We start from the raw sequence: 27,490 nt of genomic DNA, 5'->3' as shown, positions 1-27,490 counted from the left end.
ATAAATTATTAGAAGAATTTTTTTACTTAGCAACAACATATTTGTTTTATTTTAATAGTATATTATATTTTGACAACGAAACCCGATTTGGGCTTCGAAACGTTAATAAATTCATTTTTTAGTAAAATTGTGGCTTATTTCCCATAAAAAACACGTAATTATAAAAATGCCACAAGGAAATAGCTTCAGAACAATTTCAATATCGTTAGTCTGCGTATTTAATTCCTTCTTTAAGATTTTATTTGGCCTAATGGAGAAAAAAAACATCAAACACATACAATTTTTGGTGGACAAACGTCCACCATTTTATGTGATTTTAGAAAACTACGGAACGTATCCCTACTTTTTCAATACAAGTAAAGTCTTTTTTGTGCGATTTTTTTATATGCGCTTTTCTGTAGAACGTATCCACCGCATAAAACGACACCTTACTGTACTTAATAACGTTCTGTGAAGATGTCACACATATATTTTGTCATGGTAATTATTTTAGTTCCAAAGTGTAACAATTCGAGTTGTTACCCTAGTAACTAGTGATTTATGGCTTGTTACACTTTAGAACTGGTGTATCGAAATAATTACTTCAGTGCTATTTTCAACTAAACCTAAACCTTGATATTTTCAGTTTTGAAGAAAGCCGACAAGATAGAATAGTTTTGCAAGAAGTTGATCAGCAAGCACTAATGCTATTAATAGAATACATTTATACTTCTGAAGTTAGTGTAACAGAGGACAATGTGCAAGTATTATTACCAGCAGCTAACTTGTTGCAACTTACAGATGTCAGAGATGCCTGTTGTGATTTTTTACAAGCTCAGCTACATCCCACTAACTGTTTAGGAATTAGAGCATTTGCGGATTTGCATGGGTGTTTAGAGTTACTCTCTCATGCTGAATCGTATATTGAACTACATTTCTCAGAGGTAAGTGATTGCAGAATACTTACTAATACAAAAAGGTTATTATTAAATTTGTTAAAAATTAAATATTATTAAATGACTGGAAATATAATACATTTGCTAAATAGATAGAATAGCAAATACATACCACTATGATGCTTGTCAGATCAGTTACTGAGGATATATAGATATATAAATTCAATGAGGTGGCTTTTGGCCTAGTCCACTGCGATTTTTTCAGATACGTTGTGGTCCTCTATTCCTAGGTTAAATTCTCTAGCCTGACCCTTTTTAAAAAGTCTAATAACTTTGAAACTGAACCTTTCATGTGTAGCTCTTTCATGGTGACTTTTCTTCACCTATTGTAAAAAACTGCACATTTACCAGGCTGTCACACTGAGACAAAATGTGCCCTGCTGTTTTTTCCTCTAGGTCAGTGTTTCTTAACCTTTTATGTCTGGCTACGCACCTTCTGATGGTTTTTCATATTCGCGACCCATCCCTCACCTCCATCGGTTGCAAGCCCGACACATTTGGACCAATTAGTTCCATTTTTGCGAATAAAACTATCCAAGGAATCGAAAATGTCTTGGTCAGTTGTAGTGGTGTTTAGTGTGTGGCAAAATAAAATTTCTTCTTCAACTGATCCATTGAAACTAAACCTTACTAAGCATAACAAATTAACTTTGTCAGGAATATCTGTACTTTCGTCTAATTTTAAAGAATAAAAGTCATTATTTTCTTTCATAGCAGATATTAAACTCTCCTTGTCAAACCACTGTAATGTTGGACAGGAGTATTTTACATAACTGTTGAGCTGCTTTTTCGTCTAACAGTAGTGACGAAATTATTTCTGTCCTGGGCAAAATGAGGTTCTCGCCTGCTGTGTGCCAAGCGGTATTTTTTACTATTAGCAAAGACAGCTGATAAGAGGCCACGGTAATTTTATTTATTACCTTGTTCTTTGAAAAACATAAAATGTTTATTTAAGGTTTCTTGATGTTTAGCTGAAATATGGTTGAAATGAAGTTTTGAAGGCTTCATACTTTCGAAAGGTTTAGCCAAGGTTTCGGAACACAGTTGTATATTGGGGTATAGGTTCTTCTTCGGTACCTATGAACGTGAAACCGTACTGAAGGTATTCAGGATAATATGTTCGTAACATTTTCTTCCCTTTCTTAACATTTGAAAATACTGGAGGTACTTTAGCTCCATTCCTAGAAGATGGACGAATAAGATCACCTTCGCCAGTAGATTGCAGTTTTCTCTTAACACAAGACCCACTTTTCAGCCAATTTTCCATCGTTAAATAGTATAGTAGTGAAAATTTTACTACTTTTAAACGAAAACAACGCTAGAAAGAGTATCAAGCCACTATCGTATGTTATTACTCGGGCAAATACCAGAGCCAGTGCCAGACTGACTGAGAATAAGAACCGAGTGTTTGTGTCCGAGTGAGAGAGTGAGTGGGAGAAAACCGGTCTGTACACTCACCTACTGTAAGAGCCACACCGCGACCAACCTGAACTCCGCCCGCGACCCACTAGTGGGTCGCGACCCACCGGTTGGGAAACGCTGCTCTAGGTGATAGAATCCGCATTGCAGTCATTGGTCTGCCAACCCATTAGCTTTAACTGCCTATTCTGCTTACAGTGCCCTGTTAGCAGACCTGTATGACTTTGGCTGTTTTCCTCTCTTTGCTTATTAGGTCTGCTGTAGGTTTTGTGAAAATGTTCTATAATGAATTGTTTCACTTGTTTTTGTTGTGATGAATTCCTCCACCCTCTGCAGATTTGTGAGCTACACACCTTCTTCTAACCATTCCTGTTGAATGGCACCAATGAATGGCATTAATTAGCCTTGTTTGGCCAACCTCAGGAAAAGGAGTAGACCAAAAAGATCGTGGAAACAAGAAGTAAACGGTGCAATGGAGATACAGGTATACTGTATCGGGTAAGATACTGATATGACTAGAAAAATATTAAGTGTTAAAAGCTAGGATGCGAGAAATGACGACAGCGGTAATAAAGAAGCTAGGACAAATATAATCCCCTGACAAATAATCCCGGACAAAAAATCCCCATAAAAATCCCCCGAAAAAAAATCCCCACAAAAAATTCTGGACAAAAAATCCCCAAGAAATATTTGTTGCCGAAATAGTTCTCTAAAAGTTTTCTCGTGAATGCAATCGACTCAAATGTTTTTCAGCCTCACTTCATGTGAGTTGTGGCAATCGCCATGAAACCTTACGAAAATAAGGATTAGCAGTTACTATTTAGCATGAACTGTAATAATCTGTCCAAAGTTTCAAATTTTACATGACAAAAGAGTGTGTTTTCCAAAAATTGTAAAAAATTATTCGCTTAAATGAATAACTATGTTCAAAACATTGCTTCTTCGTGATGCTAACTGCTGGTCCTGAAAACGATAGTCTTGGTTGTAATACAAAAAACCTGTTCTTTTTGTAAAAAACACCGCACACATCTTATGGAAAATATAATGCCACTCAAATGCAATAAAATTTACATGAACAGATTCCTCTCTAAATTACGATCATTTCATATCATTGAGTCTAGTCTGAATTTTTTACAATAACGGAGTAAATTGATATAAATAAATCTAAAATCAAAAGATAGTGTAGGGAGTTAAGAGGGAGACATACATAAGTTACATAAGTTAAGACGTACATAAGTTAGAGAGAGAAAAGAAATTTTGTGGTCTTTTGTGAATGAGTTCATAAATCTTAAGGTCTTATCTTATTTTTTTGTGAGGATATTTTGTCCAAAAGAATTGTGGGGATTTTTTGTCCAGGTATAATTTGTGGGGATTTTTTGTCCGAACCCCGTAATAAACTCGTTGTTAAATATGTGAATACAATAGATGACAATGAAAAATTTTATGGAAAAGGCATGGAAGGTCATATTTACACAAAATGGATAGATTAACGCTTGATAGATAGAAATAATCAGGGTGTTTCATTAAGAATTGTCCATATAGTAACTGGAGAAACCTTAGCACAAAATACGAAGATTTTGCCTAAAAAGTTAAATAAAATGTGGCTCCTTAATGAGTTACAGGGTGTTTATTGAAGAATTTAGAAACTATTTGTACCCAGTAATTTAAAACCATTTGACATATCTGTCATACTTGACAGGAAGTGTAGGTACCATACACCGTACTAAATCATGTTAAAACAAAAGTGGCGGCTACTACCAGAGGCATACGATAGAGGAAAGTGAATGGTTGACCCTTCCCAAATTCTATGCCACTGGCGGAATTGCTATTTTAGTGCAATTTTTCGATCCTTTAACACTTTCTATGTAAATAATATACTCTCCATCATCATCATCATCATCATAAGTGGCTCGACAGTCCATTGTGGATCTTGGCCTACTCGCAGAGAAGTCGCCACTCCTGTCGAATCCTGGCAACTTCCCTCCATCTTCTGACCCCTAGAATCTTTAGGTTTTCTTCCTCATCATCAATCCATCTCCTTCGTGGTCATCCTCTACTTCTTGTATATATATATATATATATATATATATATATATATATATATATATATATATATACTCTCCATACTCTGTCTAATAATTTCCAGGTCTAACAATACCGTTTACAAAATTTGTTTTTTGTTACAGGTTGTAGAATGTGAAGAATTTTTAACACTCTCACATCTTCAAGTATCCAAACTAATAAGTAGTGATAGACTGACAGTACCTTCTGAAGAAAAAGTTTTCGAATGTGTTGTAGCTTGGGTACAAAACGACTTAGACAATAGAAGAAACCATCTTTCGTCCCTTATGGAATATGTAAGGTTACCGCTTATGTCTCAAGAATACTTAGTTCAGAGAGTAGAAGAGGAACCATTGCTAAAAACAGATCTGCAGTGTAAAGATTATATCATAGAAGCTTTAAAGTATCATCTGCTAAAGGGGGACAACAAGACGTCTTTTAGGACACCAAGGACTAAACCACGGCAACCAGTTGGTACGTTTTGTTGGAATTTGCTGGGTATTGTATTATTAAGTTTATCAGAACTATTTATTTAAATATTTAACATGTTTTTGTATTGCTTTTATCTCACCAATATACAGGGTGCGCTAAACCTCTGGTTTTCTTTGATTACGGCTAAACTATGAGATATACAAAAAAATGTTTATAACAAAACTAATGTGTATCAAAGAGATCTATAATCTAAAATTATTTTTGATTATACAGGGTGAGTCAGAACGACGGTATGAACTAAAGTTGTATTTTTTTAAATGGAACACCCTGTATATTAAATCATTTTTGAATATATTATTTAAAAATATGAAAAATTTGTATAAGGTCTTATAGGCCTAAAGTTAATAATTTTCGAAATATTTACATTTCTATTGAGAAAAATGGTAATATTTATAGGGTTGTGGATTATGTTTCCAAGGAAATAAAAATTTAAGTATAGGTCAAAGTTTTTAAAATATAGTGTTATTTTTAAATAATTTAATATTTTTTACTTTTAGCCATAAAATATAAAGTGTGATCACTATTTGCAAATACAAAATTTGCTCATTTTTTTTTAAATAGGACCCCCTGTATATTAGTTTTTCATTTTGTAGTAAATATTACAACCTTTCTTTTGGTATAAGGTTGTATGTACCTAGCATGTTTCGTTTTGTAGATATTTTAAAAAAACTGTAGATTTTACGTTTTTGCGGATTTTTTATTTAAAAAATTTTTTGCAAAAAAAATAATTATAATCTGGTTTTAGAAACATACACTAAAATATAAATAATGAAAATAAAAACGTAATTAAAGATTAAAATAAATCGTATGCTAGTACAATTCAATTGAATTTAATAACTTTAAATTATTTTACAAAAAATATTTTACCATATTAATGAATGCATAAATTAGTTACTAAATTAAATAAACAACCAAATTTTAAATCAACCGTAGTAATTTTTCTACCACAGCAACTTTCCTGTAAGTACTAAATTAATTGTTAGTTAAATTGTATTTAGTTAAACTTTTAATTTACAACACAATAAATAAACACACACACACACACACACAAATTTACTTACATACATCTTGAGAATATAAAAATTATTATAAAGTATGCTTTGAAACAAATGAATGTTAAATGTATCAGCCAAATTATTTATTAATATAAATAGTATTTACTGCTGTCACAAAAGCTGGTAATACTTTTGTAGTTGAAATTTTCGTAACAATTTTTTATATTATTAATTTTAATTTTTTAACCGAAAAATTTTTGGATATGACATTTGTTTTGGGCGAAACCATTAGAAATTATTACCAGCTTTTGTGACACGAGTAGGTACATAGATACTATTTACTTCTTAATATACTTCCATAACGTTCATTTGTTTCAAAGCATACTTTATACGTTCTCAAGATGTAGATAAATTAAAAAGTTATTAACTGATCTTACTCGTAAATACAATATAACTAACAATTAATTTGATACAGGAAAGTTGCTGCGGTAAAAAAATTACTACGGTTGATTTAAAATTTGGTTGTTTATTTAATTTAGTAACTAATTTATGCATTCATTAATATGGTAAAATATTTTTTGTAAAATAATTTAAAGTTATTAAATTCAATTGAATTGTACTAGCATACTATTTATTTTAATCTTTAATTACGTTTTTATTTTCATGTTTTATATTTTAGTGTATGTTTCTAAAACCAGATTATAACTATTTTTTTTTTGCAAAACAATTTTTAAATAAAAAATCCGCAAAAACGTAAAATCTATAGTTTTTTAAAAATATCTACAAAACGAAACATGCTAGGTACATACAACCTATACCAAAAGAAAGGTTGTAATATTTACTACAAAACGCAAAACTAATATACAGGGTGTCCCATTAAAAAAAATGAGAAAATTTTGTATTTGCAAATAGTGATCACACTGTATATTTTATGGCTATAAGTAAAAAATATTAAATTATTTAAAAATACCACTATATTTTAAAAACTTTGACCTATCACTTAAATTTTTATTTCCTTGGAAACATAATCCACAACCCTATAAATATTACCATTTTTCTCAATAAAAAAGTAAATATTTCGAAAATTATTAACTTTAGGCCTATAAGACCTTATACAAATTTTTCATATTTTTAAGTAACATATTCAAAAATGATTTAATATACAGGGTGTTCCATTTAAAAAAATACAACTTTGATTCATACCGTCGTTCTGACTCACCCTGTATAATTGAAAATAATTTTAAATTATAGACCTCTTTGATACACATTAGTTTTGTTTTAAACATATTTTTGTATATCTCATAGTTTAGCCGTAATCAAAGAAAACCAGAGGTTTGGCGCACCCTGTATAGGTAGGTGTGGCGGTATGTGTCAGGACCTCGATTTTTGACCCTTCGCTTCGTTATCGAACGTATACGCTTCGTATCTGTTTAGTATACGAAGCGAATACGTTCGATAACGAAGCGAAGGGTCAAAAATCGAGACTCTGGGGCTTGAAAGTGTAAAGTAAAACAGCAAAAATCACATTTGCCTACCAGGATAGTATAAGGAGTGTAAGTTTGTTAAAACTGCTATAATATGTTAATTTATTAAGTAATATGGTTTTTATAGTTTAATAAGAAAAACAAACGAATTAATAGTATGATTTATATGATTTTATCGTTTGTACAAAGTTAATCACACTTACTAGGTTCTGAAATGTGTTGTTTACTTAATATATTGCGATAATTCTTCTTCGGGTGCCTTCTTGTTTTTATCTAATGGTTAACAAAGGCTGAACGCCTTTTTCAGGCGTTCATCGTTCTGTTTACCTCCTTCTCCAATGGTTTAAACTCAATGATCCCGTGAAAGACTCGTAGTTTGGATCAAACAAATCAAACCTTTCAGTAATTCTCTCTGTCTAAAGCCATTAACGAACCGTGACCAGACACCTCGTAACGCGACAGTTCGTAACTGCGACACTTGGTAACGGCGACAGTTCGTAACTATACAAATTCGTAACGGACAATTCGTAACGTCCAAATTGAATTATTATGTTTATTTTTGTTAACGTGAAAACTAACTGTTATTACAGTTATAATTGAAATTATGTTTTTCAGTTTAACGAATCAGTGCGGATAAACATGTTTAACACATTTTATACAGTGATGAGCGCGCTAATAACCGGCAAAATAGCGTAAAAGATGGAAAACATAATACATTGCGAAACAAAAAGAGATGAAACTAGTGGAGATGGTAATGATCGTTATAAACGTATAAAATTGACATTACATTACATAGTTTCACACCTTTAGACGTATCAAAGAAGTATGGCAACTGTCACTGTTAGGTGGAGGCCAATAAACTAAAGAAGAAGAAGAAGACAATAGAATTTTATAAAATACTCCTGTCACAGACGTCTAAAGGTGGGAAAATATGTAATGTAATAATAATTTATACATTTATAACGATCATTTCCACCTCCACCAGTTTCATCTCTTTTTGTTGCGCAATGTATTATGTTTTCCATCTTTTGCGCTATTTTGCCGGTTATTAGCGCGCTCATCACTGTATTTCGTGCTTCAGAATATTTAAAAGTCTAAAAACAAATATATTTTAATACATAGAAACTTTTATTTTAACATTATTTTTTAAATTTTTCACTCTTATTGTTCCTTAAATTTGCATATACCTAGACAAAGGAACAATGAAGTACTTAATTCCTGAAAACTTTAATCTGACAACCGTCTTTAGACATTCCAAACTTTTTAAATAAACATTTTGTAAAGGAAAGATTATAATTACCTGTTATTATAATAAACCTTGTGATTGGTAATAGCTTTGGGGCATTCAATCAACGGTTATAGTTGATAAGAGGGATGGCTTGTAATACTTTAATATTTGGTTTAACTACTTTTATTATATTCTGAAACACGAAATATGAAATGCCTTAAAAATGTTTATCCTGATACTGATTCGTTAAATTGATAAACATAATTTCATTTATAACTGTAATAGCAGTTAGTTTCCACGTTAACAACAATAAACAGAATAATTCAATTTGGAGGTTATGAATTGTCCGTTACCAACTGTCCGGTTACGAACTGTCGCGTTACGAGATGTCATGGAACCTAACGAACGTATCTATCGTCATGTCTTCCAAAATGTCAAAGACTTCTGAATAAGTCAACTGAATCATATGAGCAACATTAGCTTTAAATTCTTGCATGCTGGATCCTATTTCGTAGTTATGCTCCCTGTACTTGTTGTAAATGAACATCTCCATATCATATTTTTAGTCACTTGAGTAATGTCTGATATCATTTCTGACATCCTTCATTCATTTTACAAGTTTCTTCAATCATTTTAGAAACTGCTTAAGACATGTAGAAAATACAGTTCTTCTTTAAACGTACACAAAAATGAAAATAATTTCGTCAATCCTGTCTGTTCACTCTTACTCCTCCAAGCTCCCGATACTACTATATTACTCTTCCTAATACTCTAACTAGTAGACTGATTTATAGATTTAAATATATACGGGGTTGTCAACTTTTGTGACAAAGTCCGTTATTTTAGGAGATATAAAAAAAGGTATTTACATAAGTAGGAGGTAGCTGTAAGCTTCACATTTTAAAACCGGGTTTTCCATAACAAAACAAAACTTTTTATGTATAACAAAAAATAACTTTGTAATATTATAAGGAGAAAGTGAAGCGAATTTTAAATTTAAAATAAAATACAGGTTAAGTATATTCAAATGGGAAATAAGCCACAATTTTACCTAAAAATGATTTTATTAACGTTTCGACGCCCAAGTCGGGTGTCGTTGTCAAAATACAAAATGATTTTGTATTTTGACAACGACACCCGACTTGGGCGTCGAAACGTTAATAAAATCATTTTTAGGTAAAATTGTGGCTTATTTCCCATTTGAATATACTTGATTATAAAAATGCCACAAGAAAATAGCTTCAGAACAACATTAAAATACAGGTTGCTTCATAAAATAACATATCTTTGATGCGTTAAAGTGTTATGCAAGACCCTGTATATTTTTAACTAATTTTAAAGTGTGAAGCTTACAGTTACGTCCTATTTTAAAATACCTTTTTTTGTATCCCCTATAATAACAGATATAACGGACTTTCAAAAAAAAAGTTGATTAGCCTATACAGGGTGTAACAAAAAGGTAGGTCATAAATTAAGTTGCATATTGTGGGACCAAAAACCAAAAATAATTCGATTGGACCTAACTTACATTAGTACAAATGTGTATGTACATAAAAAAGTTACAGCCTTTTGAAGTTACAAAATGAAAATCAATGTTTTTCAATATATAGAAAACTATTAGAGATTTTTGGTTGAAAATGAACATCTGACATTCTTATGGCAGGAACATCTTAAATATGTGCACCTATAAAAATTTTGTGGGGGTTTTGTTCCCTTAAACCCCTCCCCAAATATTGGTGTTCCTTCCTATTAAATTATTATTGACACAATGTTTTTAAAACTTTTTTTGTCTCTTATTTTTTCGATAAGCCAGTTTTTATCAAGATATTTTGAACATTTGTAAAATCCGCCACATATTTGTAAATGGTTAAGTAAGATTATATAATATTATTTTCATAATATGATGACCAGGTCTCTATAATCTTACTTAACCATTTAAAAATATATGTTGCATTTTACAAAATGGTCAAAGTATTTCGATAAAAACTGGTTTATCGAAAAAGTACTAAGAGCCAAAAAAGTCTTAAAAACAGTGTGTTTAGCTAATGGCACCACAATAATAATTTAATTGGAACGTACAGTTCACCAAATATAGCTGAAAGTGTGAAATTCCCATTTCCTGCGCTAACAATAAAGTGAGAACGCACATACAAACGGTCTGGACCGTCAGTGCGAGTGCGAGGTCCGTCGTGTGATAAATGCGCATCATGATCGTCACGCGTTTTCACACTTTCAGCTGTATTTGGTGAACTGTACACAAATATTTGGGGGCTTTAAGAGAACAAAACACCTATAAATTTATTATGGGGTGCACAAAATTTTCCTGTAATTTTTAAAGATGTTGCTGTCATAATAATGTCACATGTCCATTTTCAATAACAAAATCTCTAATAGTTTCGATATATTGGAAAAAATCGGTTCTCATTTTGAAAATTCAAAGGGCTGTAAGTTTTTAAAGTACAGATTTGTGCTAAGCTAAGTTAGGTTCAATCGAACTATTTTTGGTCTCATAATATGTGATTTAATTTATGACCTGCCTTTTTGTTACACCCTGTATATATCGTAATTAATCATTTTAAGCAAATAATACTTTGTTTATAACAATTATAAAGACTGATATATTATTATAGTTTTGCAGCTCTCTCTGTGTTATGTGTATATAAAACTGAAAATGTTGTTCTTAAATAATATATTATCACTTAGGAAATTTTTCAGTTAATTGTTATTAGTCGTTTATGTTACGTTTATTATTTGTATTTCTAATTATAATAAATATTTCATTATTACTTACAAGTAATAACTAAATGAAATATTGCATTTTATTTAAGGATAATATTCCATAGTTTAAGTCGACTGTTCCTAAGCATCTCTGTTCCTGGCTGCTCTCCTCCAGTTATTCACCCTCAAGATATCTTTAGTATCGTTTCTCACTTCGTCTATCCACCTCTTCCTTGGTCTTCGTACTGGCCGATGTCCCACCATAGTTCCGCTAAGCGTTTTACTAGTATTTTTGCAGAATTTGCTATAGAGTGTTCTTTGTAATATTGGTATAACTCGTGGTTGAACCTTATTCTCCATATACCACTGTCGCAAATGGATCCCAGTATCTTCCTTAATATCCTTCTTTCAAAAGTATTAATAAGGTTTATTATCTTTTTTGTCGCTACGCCATATGTTGATATTGGTATAATTCATTCATGTCATATTACAATAGGGAACTTCCATACAATTTTTAATTCGAAAAAGATACTATAAATCACAACAGAACATAATTTAAAATATACAGTATGTCCCTGTAAGTTGTATCCATATGGAAAACGTTTTTATTATTAATTTTACGAAAAAAAGTTAATCTTTATAAAAAGTTCTGCATGGTCCAAAACCCAAAATTCAACCATCAGATATTAAATTTTGTGAATGTTATACGAGGTATGTCAAAAAGCTTGAATTTCACTCAAGAGTAAAGTGGCTTTATTTTTCACAATATTGAAAATTTCTATTATGAAAAGTTGTTTGGAATTAAAAACTATATTCTAATATGCATTTACATCCTTCTAATTAAATTTTTTTTTTGAAAAATTATGGATAACTAACATTATTTTCATTTGTTTCAATTCTGATAACTCTTTTATTATTAATTTTACGAAAAAAAGTGATTCTTAATAAAAAGTTCTGAATGGTCTAAAACCTAAAACACAACCATCTTGATATCAAATTTTATCAATTTTATACGAGGTATGTCAAAAAAGATTTTAGATCAAAAGTAAAGTATTATACCTGTAATCATGATCATACCTTTATAGTTCGGAATATTTCAATTAGAAGGATGTAATTACATACTGAAACATAGTTTTTAATTCTAAATAACTTTTTTCATAATAACAATTTTCGATATTGTAAAAAATAAACGTATTTTACTGTTGAGCGAAATTAATATTTTTGACATACCTCGTATAAAATTGATAAAATTTGACATAAGATGGTTGTATTTTAGGTTTTAGACCATGCAGAATTTTTTATTAAGAATCACTTTTTTTCGTAAAATTAATAATAAAAGAGTTATCTGAATTGAAATAACCGAAAATAATGTTAGTTATCCATAATTAAAAAAAAATCAATTAGAAGGATGTATATAATTGCATACTATACAGGGTGTCCCGAAAAGATTGGTCATAAATTATACCGCAGATTCTGGGGTCAAAAATAGGTTGATTGAACCTCACTTACCTATATACAATAGTGCACACAAAAAAAGTTACAGCCCTTTGAAGTTACAAAATGAAAATCGATTTGTTTTCATATATCGAAAACTCTCAGAGATTTTTTATTGAAAATTTACATGTGGTATTTTTACGACAGCAATATCTTAAAAAAAAATTAAGTAAAATTTGTGCACCCCATACAAATTTTATGGGGGTTTTGTTCCCTTAAACCCCCCCAAACTTTTGTGTACGTTCCAATTAAATTATTATTGTGGCACTATTAGTTAAACACATTATTTTTAAAACTTTTTTGCCTCCTAGTACTTTTTCGATAAGCCAGTGTTTATCGAGATATTTTGAATATTTGTCGAATCCACCACATATATGTATATGGTTAAGTACGGTTATAGAGACCTGTTAATAATCTGAAAATTTATTTATAATTTACATTTTTAGGTATATTTTGAAAAAGAAGCTACATCTCGATAAAAGGCGACTTATGAACAAAAGACTAAGAGACAAAAGTTTTAAAAACACTGTGTTTAACTAATGGTACCACAATAATAGCTTAATTGGAACGTACACAAACATTAGGGGGGTTTAAAGGAACAAAACCCCCATAAAATTTTTACGTAAATATATTGAAAAAGAAGCCGCATCTCAATAAAATATGGCTTATCGAAAAAATACTAAGAGGCATAAAAGTTTTAAAAACGTTGTGTTTAACTAATGGTACCACAATAATGAATTAATTGGAACGTACACAAAAGTTTGGGGGGGTTTAAGGGAACAAAATCTCCATAAATTTTTTATGGGGTGGACAAATTTCACTATAATTTTGTTTTAAGATGTTCCTGACATAAGAATTATACATGTCCATTTTCAATAAAAAATCTCTAATAGTTTTCGATATATTGAAAAAAATCGATTTTCATTTTGTAATTTCAAAGGGCTGTAACTTTTTTTGTGAGCACATTTGTACTAAGGTAAGTTAGGTTCAATCGAACTATTTTTGACCCCAGAATGTGTGGTATAATTTATGACCATTCTTTTCGGGACACCCTGTATATAGTTTTTAGAATATAGTTTTTAATTCCAAACAACTTTTCATAATAGGAATTTTCAATATTGTGAAAAATAAAGCTACTTTACTCTTGAGTGAAATTCAAACTTTTTGACATACCTCGTATAATATTCAAAAAATTTGATATTTGTGGTTAAATTTTAGGTTTTGGGCCATGCAGAGCTTTTTATGAAGAATAATTTTTTTTCGTAAAATTAATAATAAAAAAGTTTTCCATATGGATATAACTTACAGGGACATACTGTATATCAAAGAAAAAAGTTGTTTTTGTCTTTCGTTTGGCCCCTAAAGACGATTAAAATCGAGAGAAAATTCAAATTATGCCAGCCCAAATAAATGCGTGGACAAAATGCCTAAAGAAAGAATCTAATTCGACGCCTGAGAGGGCCAAACAATATCAGAAGATGATTAAAATTGTATCTTCTGCACACAGAAGGTTGTTTCTAGATGACAAGAGGTTCTTAGATATTTTGTGAGAAAAATATCGTGTGCTTTAAAGAAAAGGAATAGAGAATGTGGTGGTAGTAGGTTTACTTCCATATAATGAAGGAGCTGATGTTTCATTCTGTCTTCGTAGACTTTCACAAAGCCTTCGACACTGTGGAATTAGACAGCATTATAACTGCTCTGAACAATAGTAGAATAGACTACCGGTTTACAAAGTGAATACAAACATTGTACCAAAACATTACAATGCGTGTAAAACTACATAATACCCCCAGAGAAATTCATATCAAGCGAAGTGTGAGACAGGGCGACACTCTCTCACCTAAATTATTTATAACGGTCCTCGAATACGCCTTTAATAAAGTGGGAAAATAGAGGAATAAAAATCGATGGGGAAATGCTCAATCATCTGCGTGTTGCCGACTATATAGTACTTATTACCGAAGATCTGGGTGAAGCACAACAAATGCTACAAGAATTAGAAAACGCATCTTCAACAATAGGTCTAAAAATGAACATCAGTAAGACCAAATTTATGACAAATTTAGTTCCCAGCGAACACCTAACCATCCAAAATCAAGTGTTAGCCAGAAAAGTCCATATATCTCGGTCATGAAATCAGAATAAGCAAGAATAATCAGATCTGTGAATTTCAACGAATACGTCCTTTATAATGTCCTTTATACCATACGACGAATAACACTTGCTTGGACGGCGTAAGAGACATTTTTAAGAGCAATTTAATCCCAATATCTATGAAACGGAAGACATTAAATGTCTTCGCATTGGTCAAATGCAAAAACGCATTGGTCAAATTTTGACCAATGGGTTCTTCCTAATATGACATACGGAGCAGAGACTCTCACGCTCACAAAAACAACAGCACTAAAAATGCTAGTGGCACACATGAGCATGGAAAGATCGATTCTCGGCGTAACAATAAAAGACAAAATAAGGAACCAAGACCTAAGGAAAAGAACAGGTATCACTGATGTCATCGAACGTATAGCCTAGCTGAAATGGAATTGGGCAGGTCACATAACGAGACTAAAAGACTCAAGATGGACCAGAAAACTAATTGACTGGCCCCCAAGAGAAGACAAACGCCGCAGAGGACGACCACCAACACGCTGGATGGACTACATTAAACGAATATCCAAGAAATGGCAACAAGACGCACAGAACCGTGAAGAGTGAAGAAAAATTGGAGAGACCTATGTCCAGCAGTGGACAGAAGAGGTTGAATAATGATGATGTTTCAGCAAAACATTTCACAATTTTGTATGATTTTTTATTGATCTCACTATTTTTAAATTTTTATGATGAGAATCAGTACAGAATTACACTATTTTTGAAGCTATTGCAGAATGATCAGAACACTTAAATATGGGATGACTGCCGTAAATACATTAACTAAATTGAACTAAATAACTTAATTAACAATACAGAAATAACAGTGACTATCACTTAAAAATATTTTTTTATTAATGAAAAAATGTTCTAAATTGTTTAAAATCCGGAAAATATAAAACATTGTCCCCCGTTATTATATTTATAATTTAGTGTAGGTATATTTAATAAACACCTTTTTTTATTTTTGAAATATTTTTTATTTTGGTGTCTGGGAGCTTTAAATAGAAAATACTATCGTAGTATAATTTTTGCGTACGTAAATTGCAGGTACCTATATTTATATGTTCTTATTAATATACAAACAGTGGGCGTCAGACTAGTATTTTATTTAAAAGTGGTCAGTATTGGCACCTGAAAGTAAGCAAAAAATAAGTCAATGCTAGGGAAAAATCACGAGTAGGTATTGATACTTATCCAACGCATTTGAGAGTAATAAATTATCATTAAATTAGATGCGAAATAATGGTTGTAAATAAATGATATTTTTCTCACCTGTTAGTTAATGTCTCTAAAAATTTATGTGACTGTGGTACCAAATTTAATTTCAGCGACTGTCTAATAATTCAATATAATTAATAAAGTACATAACTAAGACTAAATAATCTTCTTTTGCCCTTTAATTCGTCCAATTTTGAACATAGGCTTCCCCCAGTTTCCTCCATTCGCTTTTGTTTAGTGCTTTCTGTTTCCAGTGCGTTCCTCCTATCTTTTTAATGTCGTCTCCCCATCTCATCTGGGGTCGTCCTCTTGCTCTCTTTCATGTCCATGGTCTCCATTGTTGTATCGTGGTATTCCACCTATTGTCCGTTTGTCTACCGTTATATGACCTGCGAAGCTCCATTTTAGCCTGGCTATATGACGTCCTGCGTCTTTGACTTTTGTTTTATTTCTTACCCAGTTGTTTTGCTTTTTGTCTGTTAATTTTACTCCTAACATTGCTCTCTCCATAGCTCTTTGTGCTTTCACTATTTTATCCATGTTTGCCTTGGTCAAGGTCCATGTTCGGCATGCGTATGTGAGAATTGGGAGTATGCACTGGTCAAACATTCTTGTTTTTAAGTAATGTTGTATTTTTTTATTCTTTAGCCTTCTATCGTCCACATTTGGACATAGGCCTCTCCCAACTCCTTCCATCAGAGGATAATATACAAAATTTTAATTGATGTGAAGTACTCCAGGTTGTGAGGTAGCTCCGTATGAAAAATACTCTGGGCTAATTAGCAAAATTCATGGAAAAGTTATTTACCAGCAATTTTATTGCTGGAATCGAATTATAAGATCCTATATATTAATAATATAGGTATGCAAAGTCCGCAGATAGTGTGCTACTTTTTTTATAAACAAAATGGCGCCGACAAATCGTATTTTTTTCAATTATTGCTCTATAACTCCGAAGATTTTAACTTTACATTAAAAACACCCAAATAAAAATTCACCGCAATTAAATTCTGCATAGAGATATGTTTTTCCCGATTTGCTCCGACGAAAATTTTCCTCGGAAAATGCGGGTTTTCCCAACAAAATCTCTAATTTTCAAATAAAGTTTTAGGTAAGTAATTATTAATCAATAATTAAATAACTTAGTGACATCAAAGCTTTCTTGGTATAGATTGTAATTCCAGAAGCCGGTGAAAATTAAACGAATATTTTAGCAACAGTTCAATTGGTAATTAACAATTTACGATCGCAATAATAACCAAAATAATCATGATACATTGATCAAACTTATAAAGATTATAAAGATGAGATGCTTATTTAATATTTTATCGACAAAATATAAATTTTTCGTTTTTTGCATAATCTTTAAATTTTGAAAAAAAATAGTTATAATACGCTGGTCTAATTAGTAAAGTACAAAGAAAGGTATTTTATGCTGGAATCGAATATTATGATCCTATATAGTTATTAATAATATAGGTATGCAAAGTCCGCAGATAGTGTGCTACTTTTTTTATTAACAAAATGGCGCCCCCAAATCGTGTTTTTTTCAATTATTGGTCTATAACTCCGAAAATTTTAACTTTACGCCAAAAACACTCAAATAAAAATTCACCCCAATTTAATTCTACATAGAGGCATGTTTTTCCCTATTTGCTTCGACGAAAATTTTCCTCGGAAAATGTGGGTTTTCCCAACAAAATCTCGAATTGTCAAATAAATTTTTTGGGCAAGTAATTATTTATCAATAATTAAATAACTTGGTGAAATAAAAGCTTTCTTGGTATAGATTATAACTGCAGAAGCCGGTGAAAATTGAAACGAATATTTTAGCAACAATTCAATTGTTAATTAACAATTTACAGTCGCAATAACAACCAAAATAATCATGAGACATTGATCAAACTTAGAAAGATTATAAAGATGTGATGCCTATTTAATATTTTGTCGACAAAACATAAATTTTTCATTTTTTTGCATAATCTTTAAATGTTTAAAAAAAAAGTTATAAACAAATTAACATTTCTCAGAAATTGTTTATTATATTATAATTTTAAAAAATACTTAAAATGCGTATTTTAAAGGTCTTGAAAATGAATGCTTTAAAAAAATTTTCCAACCATTTGCAAAAAAGTTATGAAACGGCAAAGTAAACATACGATTACTCCGTTGTTTATAATTTGTTTTAATTGTTTCAAAGCTTAAAAGTGAGTCTGTGGTACAATCTAATTACTCACAAAGAATATCAAATATTAGTTCAATGGTTCTATTTTAATCAAAGATTAAAATACTTTTTTTTGTAATTTTAGCGCGAAAGTAGGCTTGATACAGAGCCGGAGCTAAAATGTTCACTCGAAGCGATTGACACGCAGCATACAAATACTACCGTAGGTCGCGCTGCGGTCGTCGCTTCGAGTGCAAATTTAGCTACGGTACTTTATTAATCTACTTTCGCGCGTGTAAATTACAAAAAAAAATATTTATAATCTTTAATTAAAATAAAACCATTAAACTAATAATCGATATTTTTTGTAAGTAATTAGCTTGTACTTTAAACTCACTTTTACGCTTTGAAAGAAAAAAAATTATAAACAACGTAGTAATCGTATGTTTACTTTGCTGTTTCATAACCTTTTTGCAAATGGTTGCAAAATAGTTTTAAAGCATTCATTTTCAAGATCTTTGAAATACGCATTTTACCTATTTTTTAAAATTAGAATATAATAAAAACTTTCTGAGAAACGTTAATTTGTTTATAACTATTTTTTTAAACATTTAAAGATTATTCAAAAAAATTAAAAATGTATATTTTGTTGACATAATACAGTGTGTCCACGGATGGGGTGCCCAAGAGGAAAAACTTTTTTATTTTCAATTTTAGCGAAAAATGTCATTCTTGATAAAAAATTTTGCTTGTCCTAAAACCCCATAAAACGGAATAAAATTTAAGTTTTTCAAAACCTTCTTAATTTTGTAGCCAATTTTATGTAAATTCCTATAAACTTTTGCACTAAGTTCTAAATGGTAGCAATCATCTAGTGTTGCTAAGCTATAATGTAGCTTAGTAACGGTCGACTCCTAACGCTTAACATTGTCGAAAAGAATGACAATTCGCAAATTGTTTATCGGAGTTGACAGTTACTAAGATACATTGTAGCTCGGCAAAACTAGAATATTGGACGATTTTGAACTTAGTGCAAAAATTTATAGGGATTTACATAAAATTGGCTACAAAATTAATAAGGTTTTGAAAAACTTGAATTTTATTTCGTTTTATGGGGTTTTAGAACAAGCAAAACTTTTTATCAAGAATGACATTTTTTGCTAAAATTGAAAATAAAAAAGTTTTTCCTCTAGGGCACCCCATCCATGGACACACTGTATTAAATAGGCATCTCATCTTTATAAGATTTCAAAGTTTGGTCAGTGTATCATAATTATTTTGGTTATTATTGCGACCGTAAATTATTAATTAACAATTGAATTGTTGCTAAAATATTCGTTTAATTTTCACCGGCTTTTGGAACTATAATCTAAACCAAGAAAGCTTTTATGTCACCGAGTTATTTAATTATTGGTAGATAATTACTTATCTAAAACTTTATTTGAAATTTAAAGATTTTGTTGGGAAAACTCGCATTTTCCGAGGAAAATTTTCGTCGGAGCAGATCGGGAAAAACATTTCTTTATGCAGAATTTAATTTCGGTGAATTTTTATTAGTGTGTTTTTGGTGTAAAGTGAAAATGTTCGGAGTTATGGAGCAAAAATTGAAAAAAACACGTTTTGTAGGCGCTATTTTGTTAATAAAAAAAGTAGCACACTATCTGCGGACTTTGCATACCTATATTATTAATATATATAAACATAAGCTTCGATTCCAGCAATAAAATTACTGGTAAATAACTTTTCCCAAAAATGGCCTATTCTCCGATAATCAGCCCAGACTAAAATGTTTCTGATTCGGTTTCTTTGCGGATTCCTGCTCAAAATATTTCCTTTAAACATATCAGCAGGGTACCGGGCAAAAATTTTGGGCAGAAATTGTTTAAACAATTTTTTTAAGCAAATTCAAAATATTACCTGATATAATATACAGTGTGCGGCAAAATAAACAGTACTGAAATGAAAATTGAAATGTTTATGATTATTTATATATCTATAATACATGATATAGGCTTGCAAACATCATTCACGACGACGCACGTTCTCGATAAAACAGATGTTAAAGATGCCCTCTGGCCAGTGGCGGATCTACGGGGCGGGAAAATGAGGAAATTTCTACCCTAACAAGGTCCAAAATTAAAGAAAAAAATTGTTCCAACATAAAAATATATTAGCTCGCATGAAACCGAAACCAGAGAAAGACAAATTCAACCCAATAAACACGCTAGTTAGGAAAATTAGGAGAACTTAAGTCCTATAAGTTATTAGTTATGTCTTTAATGTAATCTGAGTTTATCTTTTTTATGTCTTTTGGTTGGTTTTTCATTGGAAGTTCCCCCTAAGGCAAATTTTCCATCCCAAGGCAAATTTCTAGATCCGCCACTGCCACTGGCACGAAAAAGTCTTTAATGCTAGTCCTCAATTCCGAAATGGCAGAAGGTGACCCCTTCAGCATTCCCCATATGTACGCATCTGGTGGCGTTAGTTCTGGTGAGCGGCAGCTCCAAAAATGATCGCACAGTATTCGAAGAAACTCCCTGGCAGTGTGACAGGTTATCCCGTCCTGCTGAAAGCTTATTAATTTTAAGCTTGGACCGTTTTCGTGACCTTTTCCGTATGGCCGAAAATAATACTCCAATATAAAAAAAATTTCTGCAAAACTGAGAACCATCATGAAGTATCTAACATTAACATGATATTGACAAACGTTATAACAACGTTCATAAACCACTCAATACGTCTCAACACATGACACATACAAATTTGAGGCATACGAATTTCAGTACTGTTTATTTTGCCGCATACCGTATGTTTTGTTCCGGAAAATATTTTTTATGATTATTTGGTCATTTTAAACAAAAAAGATATCTTCTCATTTTTCTCAAAAGTTGCTACCCACTTTGCGAGATGTAACCGATTTAAAATTTGAAAAATGAATCTCTCTTCAGAATCTTGAAAATGAATGTCTAAATTTCAATTTAAGCATTTGGCACCCTCAAAAATACTAATTTAAATATGAGTTTTTAAACCTCGAAAATGTGTATTTTCGCCTTTTTCAGATTTTAAATCGCCAATAACTTGAAAACTGTCAACTTCTGAGAAAAATGACAAAATACCTTTCTTGTTTAGAATGACCCAAAAAAAAACTAAAAACATATTTTCCGGAGCAAAAAAGGGCGATCTTCTGTATTTGTTTAAAAAAATGTTTAAACAATTTCTTCCCAAAAATTTTGCCAGGCACCCTTCAGAATTAGGAATTCACAAAAAAAAAACGAATCGGACATTTTTTCAGACGGGGCGGTCTCACCACATGACTATGACCTAAAAATGTAAAACTAGAAAGCTAAAAATTTTTAAGTAGTTAGTGTGAATAGAATACAATTGATTGTTTTTTTATTACCATTAGGTCTACCTAAGGTCCTGCTAGTAGTCGGCGGCCAAGCTCCCAAAGCAATCCGCAGCGTCGAGAGTTACGACTTCAAAGAAGAAAGATGGTACCAAGTAGCTGAGATGCCCACCCGTAGATGTAGAGCTGGTTTGGCCGTTTTGGGCGGCAAAGTGTATGCCGTTGGTGGCTTCAACGGTTCTCTCAGAGTGAAAACAGTGGACGTTTATGATCCTGCGCTGGACGTATGGACAAGTTGCGAGAGCATGGAGGCTCGGAGGTCCACCCTTGGCGTGTCTGTACTCAACAACTGCATATATGCTGTAGGAGGATTTGACGGTTCTACAGGGTTGAACAGCGCCGAAATGTTTGATCCACAAACAGGTATATCTTTATTATTGAAAATCATAATGTATGTCCTAAAAGTTTTGGCACAAAATAATCGTATTTTTTTAATGATGATATTTATTTAAACACTATCTGTTTATCATAAGTTACAACTCAATACTTAACTAAACTATACTATCGAATTATGCGCAGTGGCCCACTTTGCTCTACTAGACGCTTTCTTCGAATATCTCTCATGAGCCCCTAGACGTAATTCAGATCAACTTCTCTCAGTTTTTCTTAAATGCATATTATTCTTCCTCTTAAGCTTCCCAGTGTCCACGATAAACCTTCCTAAACAGTAAAGCCGAAAAATCCTCCATTGGGCAAGCCTGTGGCAAGTTTGTAGGATTATCGCTTTTGGTAACAAAGGGTATGTAGTGTCAGTTTTGAAATTAGTCTATCCACCACCACAGAAAGAACCCAGTACCTTCTGCTCTATCACATATACTGGCAAGATAACAACAAAAATAGCCAGATACATAAAAAAGAAAGGAATGACACCAGCTTTCAGAACTAACAACAACTTAAGCAAATATATTAAGAACAATAAGAGCCGAAAGAGAAAACAACTACAGAGTGGTGTCTACAAACTAACTTGTGGTGACTGTCCGAAAACTTACATCGGTCAAACTGGCAGAACCTTTGACAAACGGACAGCAGAACACAAAAGGGCTTTCAACAATAGAAAAACAGACACTTCTACATACGCACTTCACCTTCTAGATCATAATCATTCTTTTTATGAAGAGTTTCAAATTCTGCATATTCAAAATAAAGGCCTTAAGCTATCTTTATTAGAATCTATAGAAATTAATAAATTAAAAATACAGATATAATTCTGAATGACCAACTCGAGACAAACAGCTCCCCACTCCTCAACCTCTTCAGTTAAAGACTTTAAAAAGGCAAACCCATAGTAAACTAAATCACTTGAGAAAGGCACTCTGCCGAAACAGCTGTAGTCACATAGTTATAATAAATTTTGTGGAAGTATAGAAAACAAGGATTCGGCCGTTGACTAGCGAACAGAACACACGTGTTTAGCTCGTATCTTAACTCGATTCTCGGGCAGATATAGCAATAAAACAATTGTGTTATACAAAATTGCAATATAACTATTAATCAATATATGTAGGTGCATAAATAAACAACCTAATTAATTAACTAATTATACAGTGAAAAAATCCGAAAAAAGTAATCCCAACGATAAGAAATTAAATTCTTGTGTAAAGTGATATAAACTTGTGTGATATCAAATATAAACAAAGCAGGTTTTACAGTAGGTGAAAACAAAACAATAATCACAAAGACTGAGATGGTTGGGACATATCCAAAGGATGCCAAACACGAGACTCCCAAAAGAATACTAACGGGAGGAATAGGAGGAAAGAAGAAGAAAGGTAGACCGAAAACCAGATGGAAGAAAGATGTTGAAAAAGACAGAAGAACTGAAAATCACAAATTGGAAAAATAAAGCAGCAAATAGGAGAGATTGGAGAGGAATAGTAAACTAAGCCATGGGCCTTCTAGGCCTGGAGAGCTAAACTATATATAGAAAACAAACGTTTTCAGTGTTTTATTGTTAGAATGTCCTAGTTGATATTCCAACTTGTTTTTTCTCTTCTCACCAATCTCTCTAATCTCTGTGCAGTAAATTGACAGGGTCTTCCACTTTTTGGTAGATTCAGAGATGGTATTCCTTGCTCGCACTCTGTTTTTTTAAGTAAATCGTAAATGGTTCTGCGTGAATTGAAACTGACAGTAGACAAAGTAAGCAAACTTTTGTTTCCAAAGGCATTTATACTTTTACAAATGTATTATTTTGTTTTTTTTTTTAATTAAAGCCAATGAATTTTGTGCCAAAACTTTTAGGACATACGTTAAAACTCGTGTAAGTGTAAAGTGATTAATTTTTACTTACAAATAATTCATCTTCTTGATAATAGTTGTGTGATAAAGAGGTATAATATAATTTTTAAGTAAGCACCAAAAAATCACTAACAATGACGAAACCATTGCCCAAATTGTTGCCCATTATGAAATGAATATTTCTAGTACCACTGCACACGGCAGATCGAACATTCAATTTTTTTAATACTTAATATTCGAAATATTGTTGATATTTTTTACTGAATATGTCTAATATTGTATATACACTTTATTTTCTAAAAGAGTATCGACTTAAGAAACTATTATTGGATGTTTAAATAGTATTATCTACGTTTCAATATCACTGATAAACATGGAAAATTTGAAATAAATATGTAAATAAATATCTAGCTGAAGTTTTTAAGTAGTGGAAAGTTATTATAAACGATTTAAAATATTCCAAAATGTGGTTGTAACATATTTAATAATATGTCTATTTTATACAGGGCACAAGATATCCATGATATTTATATAAATAACATTTCAATGGAGAATAAATTGGCCAAAATAAGACTCTAAATGTAGAATGTAACAGTATAAAAGATATATTTTTACTTAAATAAAAAATGCAAAAATATAAACGTACGTATGGTAGTATCGTTGATTGATAAATACGGAAAGATACGAAACCCTATGCATTATTTTGTTGTCTTTAAAACCTGCCCGTATAGTGGCGCGCCTAGCTTAAATTTGTTGGAACTAGCCTTAGAGGGAAGTGTAAAATTCTCCCTACTCAAGGAACTAGTTAAGAACACGCGGTTATTGTACGTGGCCCGTATTCAAAATTTTAACGAAGCAGTCACTATCATATTAATCTGTATTAATTTTTTTTTGTTTTTGTTTCTGTAATAATGTTGAAAATATAAATTGACTATAGAGTTTTTTTCACTAGTCTTGACCTCACAAGTAAATACTTTTCGAGTTATTTGCGAGTGAATATATTCATTTCTCAAAAAATAATACGTTTTTAGACGGATTTTCGCAAATAACTAAAAAAGGAAGTATTTCACCAAAAAAACATTCATAGCAAAAATACAGCTTATCAAAAAGTGAAAAAAATGTTTTATATAAATATGACATATTATGAAGTCGTAGACCCAGTAAAAGCAGAGTTATAGCTAATGAAAAGTAGGTTCTTATTATTTGTCAAATTCAAAATTGAATATTTCTACATGAAATAACCAAAAAATTAAGAACTTTTCGGGGAAAACTCATCATAACTTTTTTAAAAAGTTTAAAATAAGCTTTATTTTTTTGAGTTTCTAGTATCAGAAGTAAACAAGTTGCGCACAAAATAAAGTTGATCCTTTTTTTTGTAAAAAAAATCTAAAAATCACCTCCTAATTAGCATCTCACATGAAATTAATCAGTAGCGCTTCATAAGTTACTTTACGTATGTATGCTTATTATAGAGGATCTGTAAGTTTCATCGGTTCATAGTGCTTATTTTTGAAAGGCTGTAGTTAAAAGGGCTTCAATGAGTCACTAATCACGAGTATATGCAAATTCGGAACAGCCATATCTTAACCAATTTTTGTATTACAGAAAAACAAAATACCTTTACACTTTGGGATATTTCGTATCACAAGTTATTTAAAAAAAAAGGCATTTTTTTCAAAATAAAAAAAATACTGTAAAACTAGATTTACGATGAAACTTACAGATCATATGTATTATAAACAATACATAAGTAAAGTCACTTGTGAAGCGGTAACAATAATTTGATTTTATTCGTCTTGAGGGGCCAAACGAAAAACACAAACTACTTTTTTTCTTTTTAAATCGTGTTCTGTTGTGATTTATAGCAAATTTATAGCACCTCTTTCGAAATAAAAATTTTATGCAAGTTCCCTTTTAGAGGGTGATTTTCACGCTTTTTTAAAACTATTTTTACAAAAAAGGACCAACTTTATTTTCAGCGTAACGCGCTTACTTTATGCTAGAAACATTTTTAAAAACAAAAACAAAGCTTTTTAAACACTTTAAAAAAGTTGCGATGAGTTAGCAAATTTATAGCAACTCTTTCGAAATAAAAATGTTATGCAAGTTCCCTTTTAGAGGGTGATTTTCACGCTTTTTTAAAACTATCTTTTACAAAAAAAGGACCAACTTTATTTTCAGCGTAACGTGCTTACTTTAATGCTAGAAACTTTTTTAAAAACAAAAACAAAGCTTTTTTTAAAGAAATGTGCTTTATTTTTTGGTTATTTCACGTTGAAATATTCGATTTGGAATTTGACGAATAAGAACTTACTTTTTTAGCTACAACTCTGCTTCTACTGAGTATAAAGACTTTATACAGACATTTTTTTAAATTTTTTATAAAGTATATTTTTATTGAATACTTTTTTCGATAAAATACTTATTGTGTTATTTGCGCAAAACCGTCTAAAAACGTGTTTTTTTTTTTGTTAAAAAATGAACATATTCACTCTCAAATAACTCGAAAAGTATTAGCTTAGTCAAAAAACTCAATGGAACAAAACTTGCTACAATTAATCAGTTTATCCACTTGATAGATACTAGATAGCATTAGACTTATTGATATTATAGCTACCTAGCCTTATACAAAGGGGATTTAGAAAGTCCACATCTATATTAGACAACCTAGTGGATATTGAATCTGTAATTCATGGGTCATTTGGATGTGATAAAGTATGTTTGGCTTATGGCTATCTTTTATTATATTTTATAACGCGTGCCATTTGGGGATTAGATATAAGAATTCTATTAAGTTGGTCAATTCCAGGAAATATAAAATTTATTAGTAATTTCCTATATAGACGAAACTTATTCGAATCGATAACGTTCTTTTAGACTCAAAAATCCAATTAAACGACATTCCTCAATGGTCTACTTGTTGCACTTTTCCTTATTGCAATCAATGACATCGCTAAATCACTTAACTCACTAGTCATTTAGAAATTAGAGAATTGGTCAAACACTACTGGCCTAGAATTTTCTCCCACTAAAACGAAAACAATAATCTTCAGTAAAACTCCAAAGAAGCACATTATACTACCAAAAATCTACCTAAAGAATTTCTTCTTCTACTTTTTCTTTTATATAGGCAGTACTGCCTGTTTTTCTTTAACGGTGCCTTTCATTCTGTCCCTAAATTGTCATTCCATCTTTTCCTTGGGCGTCCTATACTTCTTCGGCCTAACGGTGACTTGTCCCTGGCTATTCTTATTATTCTTGATTCAGACATCCTGCTTATGTGTTGATTCCACTCTTCTTTTCTATTCTTTACCCAGGTATTTATATTGTTTACCCCACATATGCATCTGATTTCCTCACTTCTTACCCTGTCCCGTAGTTCTTTTCCAGCAATCCTTCTTAAAATCTTCATTTTGTTGGTATCCAGACGTCTTTGTATTTTGCTTGCATCTGGTCTTGTTTCGGCAGTGTTAAGTCATAACTG

The 27,490-nt window shown here is 31.4% G+C and overlaps 2 protein-coding genes across 3 annotated transcripts in view; both read left to right on the top strand.

Moving 5' to 3' along the window:
- The window catches only part of LOC114337097 (Bardet-Biedl syndrome 1 protein), a 113,005-nt gene that overhangs the window by 29,593 nt on the left and 55,922 nt on the right, over nt 1–27,490 (top strand). The gene's annotated exons all lie outside the window — the stretch shown is intronic.
- Nucleotides 1–27,490, top strand: part of LOC114337096 (ring canal kelch homolog) — a gene marked incomplete at its 5' end in the record, with an annotated part of 54,332 nt that overhangs the window by 9,199 nt on the left and 17,643 nt on the right. The window contains 3 exons of the mRNA XM_028287475.2: nt 626–923; nt 4,541–4,889; nt 21,769–22,131. Of these exons, the coding sequence (XP_028143276.2) occupies nt 626–923; nt 4,541–4,889; nt 21,769–22,131 (1,010 nt within the window). The remainder of the gene's footprint in view (nt 1–625; nt 924–4,540; nt 4,890–21,768; nt 22,132–27,490) is intronic.

This window comes from Diabrotica virgifera, chromosome 3 (assembly GCF_917563875.1).
Source record: "Diabrotica virgifera virgifera chromosome 3, PGI_DIABVI_V3a".
Classification (NCBI taxonomy): domain Eukaryota; kingdom Metazoa; phylum Arthropoda; class Insecta; order Coleoptera; family Chrysomelidae; genus Diabrotica; species Diabrotica virgifera.
The sequence above is the reverse complement of the archived record's forward strand: the minus strand, read 5'-3'. Positions and strand labels throughout refer to the sequence as shown.